Source organism: Taudactylus pleione, unplaced genomic scaffold (genome assembly GCF_031769625.1).
Source record: "Taudactylus pleione unplaced genomic scaffold, aTauple2 ptg000333l, whole genome shotgun sequence".
Lineage (NCBI taxonomy): Eukaryota > Metazoa > Chordata > Amphibia > Anura > Myobatrachidae > Taudactylus > Taudactylus pleione.
In genome coordinates this window covers 255,892-266,889 of record NW_028284734.1, presented here as the reverse complement: position 1 = coordinate 266,889, position 10,998 = coordinate 255,892, and the positions used below count along the sequence as shown (strand labels likewise).

The following is a 10,998-nucleotide window of genomic DNA, read 5'->3' as shown; positions in this document are numbered from 1 at the left end:
TTCCTGGGGTGCTTAAGCCCCAAATTTTAATGTGTAATGTTTGTCATAGCATGTTTTGCTGTTTAAAGTATATATATATATCATGTGAAGGAAAATCACTACTCATAGTAATTGCTTCCTGTGCTGTGTACATAATTATCTGTGTCTTAAGGGTTCATCTTACATACAGCAGAAGACAAATGATGGTCCATCCCATTTCTATGTCACATATTTTGAATCATATATTGTGGTTAAACTATTTTTATTTTTTAGGATGGATCAATAACAACGATTAGAGAAACATGAATGAAGATATTTCCTTTATATTTAACTAGTGTTAAACATTATATCTTATTTGTGCAGCTTTTCTCTACCTGCTCTGCAAGGTCCCTCCCTAGAGGGAAACAATCATTTAAGCAACAACAATGTATTCCCTTCTTCCCAAGATTTATTTTTGGAAACTTTCCTCTGCCACAGCTTCCTAGCAACTAGCTTCACTTCCTACCTGCCTAAATGAAGAGTCGTACAGTGACAGGTCTCCTCCTACCCAGGTACGAGAGGCAATCACAGGTGTGCAGTGCAAAGTACATAAATCCTCATTCATTTTAGGTGGTGGAAATGGAACCCAGCAGCCAATCTACATGTAGTAATGAATGACGCATGCTGCCCACCTGTTCTTATTGGTGAGCTAACAGTCTTTGCAGTTTGGGAATACGTGTGCTAGGGTAGGACGCGATGTATAAATACCCCAGCTGCTGAGCATTCTCTACCTGCTTAACCTGCTCTGTTTTTGCTGTGGACGCCCAGGTATGAAGAGAGCTCTTCAGTGACAGCTGTCTTACACTCGCCTAGAATCCCTTCTGCTGCTTTCTAAAGAATCTCTTCACATAATCCTCTCTCAAATTTCACAAACGGAACTGCATTATGATACACAGTAGAACTGTCTTTCTGTCATCTCTGCTTTGTATTAAGTTTCATGTGGAATAATCCTGCTTTTACGTTTGTGTTTTGTTTATTTTATTTTTACCTTTTTTTTTTATAAAAAAATATTTAACTTTATTGAAAATATTTAACCATTATCACCCTAGTGGCCTGTGTCAAGAGACCATTTGTTAGTTTTTCTAATCACAATATCTTCTCTTATACGCCTTTTAGCCACCCATCTTCATCATGCCTACCCAGTTGGAAGGAGCAATGGATACCATGATCAGAATCTTTCACCATTATTCTGGTAAAGAAGGCGACAAGTACAAGCTGAACAAAGGGGAACTGAAGCAACTCTTGCAGAGTGAGCTGACAGACTTCCTTGCTGTAAGTATTCCATTCACTCAGGTGATGGGGATTATGGGAGTGATCCAAAGGGTGCTCTTCTTTAATAGGAGCTTCAATGCAATGTCAATAAGCTACAGACACAATGTCATAGTAAACATTCATTACCATTCTTACTAAGCACAATACACACAATACATTGAACTACAGCTAATACAAATTCCAGCAGCCCCTAGCTAGCCTGGTAGAGCATGCTGGGATTTGTACCTGGAAATCCACAGGTCACTTCACTTTGTAATATGTTTTTTTTAATTTTATTTAATTGCATTATTCAAAAGGTGCTAATATTGGTGGTGAATGACAGATGTTTAAATGTTAATTATATAACTATTTAAATATGCTGCCTTATATCCCATAGAACAAAAGGCATAAACCATGTGCGGAATATTGTCCAAGGCAGATTATACACACACAACAGACTTTTCCTAGCACTGTGTATTTTTATTTGCACAGATGTCACTTAGCACGTCACTGTCAGCACATTCAAATTTCCTTTAGAGCCTAAAGAATGGAAAATGAACTGCTTCAACCTCTTTTCTAAATGCAGGACAGAGAAGAGTTTAATATCATTTATATTTGAAATTGTGTTTAAACAAATCTAGACACGTAAAGGAATGGACAACATGTATCGTGACACACATGTTCAAGCTTAGTTGTTCTGCAAACTGTGATAATAGATAGTAATAGAGAATTCTGCTGGCTCAGTGAATCTTTACCATCTTACAGTATATGAGGAAGAGCCTCAGCTGCACCAGAGCCTCTTGGGAATCAAAGCTGTCAATTACAATTTGTTACAGCATAACAGCGTTTACCAAGAGGTTCCATAGTAAATACTATCTGAAGCGCTGACCTCTTTGATGGACACTAGCCCAGGGGGCAGTCATATAAAGTAACTACACAATTTCCCTGGTTCCATGTAACTAAACAATAACATTGCTATTGATCTATAAATAGAACTTTCCATTGCTCGCTACACACGGCTCACATTTCCTGACAATATATACTCATGAGTCATTCTCACTAGCGGTTCATTCATTACTAAGCACTGACGCAAATCGATAGTGGCCACAAATGAATTGCCATTAAACATAGTATAATATTTTGGGCTTTACATAAAAAGAATACAGTCAAAACATCTTATACAAATTGATATAGACACAGGTGGCTTTGCCCTACGTTGGTACTGTATGACTATAAGCATTTAAATGTTTATTTTACACAGCCTGATAAAAATATAGTACACTTTTAGACGATAATGTAATGCATCTCGTAGCTTGGCAACAGCATAAAATCCAAGTCATTTCATCATTACTAATTTAATAAAAAATAAAATGCTTATCAAATATATATGGGTGTAATACAGTAAACTAACGCAACTAATTAATGAATTTTCAAATTAAATGAACATTTGTGTAGAAGTATTGCAGTAATCTTACAGTACATGTTGGAGGGCAGTATAAAAAGTGGATTATCCAAAATTTGACAAACCCTTTAGTGTTCAAATGTGTTATAGAAATATATTCCCCATGGGCCCATTCAGATTAGAAAGTGTACTCAATTGTGTTATATTTCTGGATAAATCCAGCATTTTTTTTATTATAATCTAGATCAGTGGTTCTCAAACTCGGGTCCTCAGCCTCCCACACAGGTGACATTTTCCAGCAGGTGCACAGGTGTATTCATTACTCACTTACATATTTTAAAAGATCCACAGGTGGAGCACGGATTTGAGAACCTGTGATCTAGATACAGTAAAATAATTTTAGAGAATAAATTGAAACAGTTTAATCTGATTTACTGGACAAAAAAACAAAACTATGTAATGATTTATTTTAAACTATAGTACATCCTAGAATGATGCTCAGAAGTCACACTTGTGATTATAGTCTTATGTTAACAGAACAAAGGAGAGTCCATTAACAGATATTCTGTATAGAGGGTAGAATGTCACTGTGATGACGGAGATAAAAAAAAATCAGCCTTGAATTAGCAGGATATTAGGGTTTCACATTTGCAGTTTTTTATTCGTTGTTATATGTTTTTCAATGTGGCATGTCTCCTGGGAAATGTGCTCGGGTTGTGTATTTGCACAATGGTAAAACCAACTTCTGGATCAATCTCTCTTTTCTCCCTTGTAATCTTCTGTTTCACCTTCCAGTGCCAAAAAGACCCCCAGCTGGTTGACAAGATCATGAATGACCTGGACTCCAATAAAGACAATGAGGTTGACTTCAATGAATTTGTGGTGCTAGTGGCGGCCTTGACTGTGGCTTGTAATGACTTCTTCGAGGAGCAGCTAAGGAAAAAAGGAAAATAGATGTGATTCAGGGGTCAATGTGATGAAATTCACAGGCAACGATGTAGCAGAAGAGTGTCAGCATTATTAATATCTATTGTACTATATCAATTGTTAAATAATAAACATTGAATAAACTTAATTTTGTCTTTCCAGTTATTTAAAATAATTCTCCTTATATACCAGGTTTGCAGCTTAGATGAGGACACACAGGTACTATGCAGTATGCCCATTCAGAAGAAGGTTTCCATGTTTGAGTAGCTTAATTTCTTTGACCCATTTTAGCCACACATGTGGGCCCTATAAGGTGTTATCATTTCCCAGTGCCATAGTGAGAACAGACTGTCACTGGCTGATTAGATAGTAATCATGTTAATTAGTCAGTTTAGCATCATACATATAATGGTACAGTTGATTACAAAAAAACTGAACAAAAAAGCAAAATTGCCCTAAATTATTCTTCCATGTGGCACCAGGGCTCCTATTTACATACAACTATACCTTAAACAGATATCTGAACAGACAGCACACAAATACACTCACCTTTTCATGTAGTCATCTTATGGGCAGTTATAAATATTTATGAGTAATTAGAATTTTGGACCCGTTAGGACGAGGGGTGGTCCCTTCTCCACTCCACCCCACCTTACTCTTACCCTGGCTATACTTTCCCGTGATCCCTTCTGTCTTTCCTTTTCTATCTCTAAACCATTTCCCTTCTCTCTATACTCCCACAATGGTAAGGGCGGTAGAGGGCGGCCACAGGCCCCACTACTGAGAAAAGGCATGGACTGTGGGGACGTGACAAATCCTAAAGGCGTGACCACGTCCCCTCTTAAATTTTTTTAAAAAAAATAGTATACAGGAGGTTCTGGTGGCCAGCTGGTAGGAGGGGAGGTGTGGGCAGGGGCATATGCACTCGGGGAAGTCTCTCCCTATAGGTGCAATGCTGCTGTGGGTGATGCAATGTAATTGCAGGGGGTGCTCTGCTTCCTGCAGATCACATAGCCCCACCTACAGCAGCCAGAACCCATGGGAAAATATCTACTCCTGGGTGCACATGCCTCCCATATTCACGTCCCCTCCTCCTCGCCATTGTACAGGGGGCACAAAAGGGCGCACAGGGGTACAGTGTCTACCATAGCAGCTGACCCGGGCCCCTTCTCGGTCCCACTAATGAGCATGGGCCCGGGTAATTACTTAGTACCCACTCCCACCCCTCCCAGGGCCTTTGGCAGTGGGAGCCGTTGGAGTGGGGCAGAGGGCAAGCCTGTTCTGAGTCAGACGTGCTCTATAGAAAAAAATATATAATATAATTTACAAAGTAAAATATACTTTCAGTGCATTTCATTCTATAAACATTCTGACATTGCACTGATTTTAGTAGACCAGCTCTGATAAAAGTGGGACCACCCACCATAACATACATCAGCATGTGTGTCCTGACTAATGGGAAGTTTGGAGGTATGACCTAGCTCCCTGAGACACACATGCGCTATTAAAGGATAATATTAGGGGAAGGGTGTTAAGGGCAGGGTCACAACCATTGGGGTTCATGAAGCAGAGAAGAGTCCTGTTTAGCTGAAATCAGGGCTCTTTTCTGCTTTATGCTATTCATGGAGCTAGTTTACCGTGGAGAAGTGTATTACTTCTCCAGCAGCAGGTGCGATTCATGAAGGAATAGAAAGCTCAGATTTCTGTTCCTCTCCTGCAGTACAGATTCGCCATCTGAGGAAAACGTAATCTGTACCACAAGCCGAACAGAGCCTCCCCTGCTGTCTGGCCGGCACCCGGCGCTGGCTCCGCCCCCTTTTCCCAGCGTCCAATGCAGCAGGTCTGACCTGACCGGCTGCTCTCGGATGCATTTGTAGTAAGAATACAGGCATATCGGGCTCCCGTTATGTCTGTATTCTCACTGCATACAGGGATCGCGGAATGGCCAGACAGCGCCCGAAGACGCCGGACAGGTAAGTATACATGAATGGCTACTAAACTTCACTATACATCGCATCGATGTGATGCGATATATAGTGATATCTTTTAGTAACCACTCATCTTGTACATGAATAGACCCCATATCAAACAGTGAAAAGAGTGGAGAAGTGACCAGTGGAGAGGGAGCCCATAGCAACCAATCAGCATCTACTTATAATTTTATAGCGTTTACTTGATAAATGCTTCCTCAAAGCTTATTGGTTGCTATGTACAACTTCTCTACTGGTCCACTTCTACACTTATTTCACTGCTTGGTACATCAACCCCAATGTGCAGTAACTACGATGTAACATTCGGCGGTTGAAACATGGCTTTGGCATTTGCATATTTCACATTTTTGGAGGTTGATCCTCTAATCAGTTGGCCTTGTCAGGTTTCTCACTTTCATGCTCTAATCATGGGCAAACAAGACCAAGGACTGTATAACAAAAACACCTTAAATTCCCAGTGTGGTAAAAATACATGACATATAACTTTTTAGATTAGAAAATATTCTACTTCCAAAATCACTTTTCAAAATAAAGAGTTAATGAAAATGTGGCACAGAAAAGGTTTATAAATCTTCCCTGTATGAATGTATACAGAGGGCTATTATAGTACAGTACATTCACTCTTTTCACTGTATTTAGTGACTGATTCTGAAGAGTTAAAACTAAAGAAGAAAACCCAAGAGAACAGTTTCCAATAAGCCACCAACACAGGTGATGCTGCAATAATGGAATTATGAACAAGTAACCCTTTCCTGTTCATGTGGGTATCTGTTTAATTCCTTTTTACGACTGTACACCACAAACATAATGAATGAGTTAACGTTAATGGTTCAGCTTTTGCCAAAATGATGCAATAAAGATAACATAACTTCCACAAGGTTTTAATAGCTCTGTCTTGCTACACAGGGGATATTGCAAGTCTAGATATAGACCACAAGACCTGTACCCCTCTAGGGGATGTAGTTTAAATCCCGACACCAGTCAGAATCCTGGCACCAACATCCCAACCGCTGGCATCCCGATGGTAAATAGTGGGGTTAGGGCTAGGTTTAGGCACTAGGGGGAGGGTTAGAGTTAGGCACTAAAGGGTGAGGGTTAGGCACTAAAGGGGGAGGGTTAGGTGTAGGGGTATGGGTAGGGTTAGGATGCCAACATCAGGAATTTGACCTCCGGCATCCCGTACCGTGTTAGGTCTTTATTAAATGTGGTTTGACTCTGAGGAAAAGGGCAACTACAATATAGGTCACCCGAGAGCAAGCAATAGAATAGGAAGTCAATGTAATATATTGCTTTCCTACTTTATTCTATGGGGTGCTTGTCTGTGATGTAATGTTTTCCTCCATAAATAATTGTATGTGCTGCAAAATGACAGCTCAGAGGGATTTGCAAAGCACAATTTTGCATATTTATAGAATCATTAAGTCCACATTGTAATAGGTTTGTCAAAAATAACTATTAGTTCCTTGCAGCGAGCAGGCACAATACAGGAGGCCTCATTAACTTTTTTTTTTAAATTCTATGTTATGCATTTTTTTTTTCTAACTGGTTTTATTATTAGGATATGCCTTGCACAAGGGAAATCCTCCCCTCTAAACCCACTCTGCTATCACATTTAGCCCAACCCCTAATTAATTTACATTTGTAAAATTTCTCTCCAAGTTCCTGTTCATTTTTGTTGTTTCGATAATTCTAAAAGCAAGATGAAGGTGCTGCCTTTATCTCAAATTATAAAATTTAATTTTATATATATTAATACAGGCATTCATTAATTTCATTGGTACTCATTTATGTATGTGGCAATAACCATTTTTTTATTGCTGCAATTTATGAAACCTCGCTGAGGCTGTTGAGCAATACCCTATAATGGCAAGGTTTAACTTACCGCTTAGACAAACCAATTTTCACCGTTATATATGTGAGCGAACGGTCATTCGCCTTGGACTTTCAGTACCACTTCTGTGGAGAATGTATAATAGGTGCTAGGCACAGGGGCAGATCTATAGGAGACAATGGAGGCGCCTGCCGCCGGGCGCCAGCACTGAAGGGGCACCTCCTCCATTGCCCACAATATATTCACCCCACAAAGGGCTCTATTTACTACAATCCACATTTTGAATGCAGATTGTAGTGTGATATTACTGACTGAACTCGCATTGCGAGTAAAGCCAATATCACAGGGATTTACTAAAAATCCCTTGCAGTGACAGAGCTTGCGATAAAGCTCTGTCCCTGCGAATCCCCTCCGCACACTTATCACGGTATTTTCGCAAAAAATACTGTGACAAGTGCCCGCACATGTGCCGACTGACTGCCGTTGAGCCATGCCCCCCGCAATCGCGACTCCTCCTCCACTCCCCCCTCACTTAATTGCAGTTACCTACAGTGATCGGGGCTCCGGTGATGTCCTCCATGGCTCCGGTCAGCTGACATCCCATCCTGCACTGGGACCCGGTCACCTGATGACAGGGTCACAGTGCAGGATGGGAGACCAGCTGACCGGAGAGAGGACATCACCAGACCCCCGATCTCCGGTCCCTGGACTCTGGTAAGTTTTTTTTTTTTTTGCAGTGTATCAGCATGTGGTCTGTTTACACCACACAACTGATCACTGGGGCCGGCTCCGGGCTCTGCTCTGCCTGTTAGAGTAGAGCAGGAGTCCGGTAACCAAGGGAGACCCTGGATAACGCCACCTCCAGGTGGCATTATTATCACAGGGCTTTCCCTGGTATTTTTTTCACAATTTGTTTTTAGTAACTACCAAACAGAGCACATTTCCTGTTACAATGCTGGGAAATGTGATTGATTACTAAAAATAAGTGATAATTAGGGCTTGGAGTACAATTTTACAAATTTTACTCCCAATTCCCTTTAGTAACTTTAGGTGAAACTAAAATAATGTGAAAAGGGTGTGAAAACACCTTTTTTCACTTTATTTTAGTAAAAATAATGATAATAAATAGAGCCCTTAGTGCGGTAACCGGAGTGTATTGTCACGGCCGTCCAATACGTGGCACCTCCTCCCAGCACCTGAGAAGCCACTGTCAATTCTCCTCACTAGCTATGGCCAGCGAATTAGTTCTTTATTGGTCACCCTCAGAGTCTTGTTTGCTAAAGGCTACATATGATCCTGTGAAAGAAAGAGACACGGACACGAACGTGTATATGTAACCACAAGCATCTCCATCTCTCTGCGTTTATTCTACAGACAGTCTCCTTTATAAGGTACCACGCAACACATGGTATTCATTATCTGCAGTGAGACTATAGCTCTGTTTAAACATTGGAATCGCATACCTTACCATATATGTACATATGCTTTTCTGTGCACTTATAACAGGGTCTGTACAATGAATTAACTCCATCCTGTCCTGTGCACCCACCCTTCATGCATACATGGCATACAAAATGGATTCTTATTCCAAAATGGCTTCTACATATTCCCCCCTTTCGATTCAAAATTTACATACTATTATCTTTCTAGCTTACCTAGCCATGGCCCACCCCCTATGTATCTGGTCCCTACTTCACACAACAAGTTATCCCTCCTAACGAGGTAGCTTCATGGGCAGTGCCCATTCAAGACCACATAGGTTATGAGTCCCTCAGTTCCTATAGTCCTGTATCTTCTTTTCATCCGTATTCTTGTAAAAGCCTTCAATTATTTCCATACATTGTTCACATAAGTCTCTGCAAAGCAATGGTTCTCTTGTCTTTCAAATTGCACAAAAGTTCTGGGTATGTCCATGTAGCAGGATCATAGTTGTCTTTGACATTTCTTTAGACGCTTTAAACCTAGAACAGTAATCAAGTGTAAATATTTTCCTTATTAGTCATATATCTATCCTGACTATCAGGTAAATGACTAGTAATTTCAATCCTTTAGCTATTAACATGAAAATACCTGAAAACTATTCTTCTGTTCCCTTGAACCAACTTGACATATTCAACCGTGTAAACTATCCATTACTATCAATATTATACTCTGGATCATTATGTATCTTCCTAAACTGGTCATTCAATTTCTTAACTTTCTCTAAGTATACATATAACGGGTCAGATAAATTATCAGCTATATAATTACAGCAAACAGGTCTCACTATTTTACACATACTTCCCTGTGTAGCTGTGAATTACTGAAGGATCAGCCTAAACTGTCCCAAAACCTCCACCTGGAATTTCAATTAATTCGTAATTATTTCAAACACATCAAATATTTCATCTATAGCAGTATTAAATAGTCTGGCTAAAGCTTCTATATTGTGACCATTCTTTACACTAGGTCTGGATATTGATAAAACTAGAAACAAAACTATAACAAGAATGAATCATAGTATACAGTACATCCTCACAAGCCTTTGTTTGGCTTAGGGCCTAGCAACATATATCAATTCATAACTTCAAATTACTCCAACTTCCCTTATGTAATGATTTTGCAGTGTGAGGCGAATCCAAATTTTCTTTTCTGCCGCCTTTACTGCCATCGGAGTAGTTAGAAGAACTTGATAAGGACCTTGTAACTGGGTCCTAGGACTTTTCCTTAGATGCTTCTTTATCACAACCCAATCACCTGGTTGCAGTTTCTAGGTGCTGCAATTGAATTGGGATCTAGAACATAAGAAAACACCTGGTGGTGGACTTTGGTTAGTTTCTACTATATATGCATCACATATTGAATCAAGTTACTATGCTCATATTGTAACTCTTGTAGGAAATCACATCTTGTTCTAGCAGCTATACTAAATAGTATTCCATAAGCTATAATCCTACGTTTCACACTGGGAAAGTTCTTGACTAACAATCATATTAAAAAATAAACATTCTAACAAACTTTTCATAGTTCAATTTGACTGTATAATTCAGTCTTTACACTCTCATTGCTTTGGATCCTATTTATTCTCATATTCTCCAAGATACATTCTAAAAATGTCTTTAATAAAATGTGTACCTTTGTCACTCTCTATTACCTCACATGTACGAATTACTTCTGTCATTTATTTTCCTTTATCCTATTGTTCATATTGTTTCTATTATGTTTGCTACCCTGCAAGACCATAGTCAATTTGACAACAGGTCTGAACACAGAACATACCCAACACTTAACCAACTATATAAAATCAATCTTTCGTTTCTGGAAGGAATAACATCTATAAGGTACTCCTTTCTTCTTCTAGTACCGTGATCACTTTTCCTGGGCTGTGCAACGATTAGGGATAGGCTTATGCAGCCCAACTGAAGTCTGGGGCTATCCAGTGCTTCTTGGCTATTTTTACCATAGCATCTCTAAACTCATGAGTGCTTCCATGAAGTATTTGGGCTCAGACTGAGAATAGTGCACGTGGCAGACAGAGGTGGTGCTCAACCATCCATCCATCACCCGAAGTCGTGTAAGTCTTTCCAAGTCATACTTCT

The 10,998-nt window shown here is 39.7% G+C and overlaps 1 protein-coding gene across 2 annotated transcripts; it reads left to right on the top strand.

Moving 5' to 3' along the window:
- The first annotated feature begins 612 nt into the window (after positions 1–612).
- On the top strand, positions 613–3,746 carry S100Z (S100 calcium binding protein Z). 2 transcript variants are annotated; one of them, XM_088443680.1, is made up of 3 exons: positions 613–662; positions 1,135–1,290; positions 3,467–3,746. In XM_088443680.1, the coding sequence occupies exons 1-3, from the start codon at positions 633–635 to the stop codon at positions 3,623–3,625; spliced, it is 345 nt and encodes a 114-aa protein (XP_088299806.1). In that variant the 5' UTR covers positions 613–632; the 3' UTR covers positions 3,626–3,746. The 2 variants fall into 2 exon arrangements, with proteins under 2 accessions (XP_088299806.1, XP_088299807.1); XM_088443681.1 differs by lacking the exon at positions 613–662 and adding an exon at positions 695–786.
- Positions 3,747–10,998: the final 7,252 nt, after the last annotated feature.

Coding starts and splice junctions, on each gene's coding strand:
- S100Z (XM_088443680.1), top strand. CDS start 633: ATGACGCATGCTGCCCACCTGTTCTTATTG. Junction 663..1,134: donor CTGCCCACCTGTTCTTATTG/GTGAGCTAACAG, acceptor TACGCCTTTTAG/CCACCCATCTTCATCATGCC. Junction 1,291..3,466: donor AGCTGACAGACTTCCTTGCT/GTAAGTATTCCA, acceptor TTCACCTTCCAG/TGCCAAAAAGACCCCCAGCT.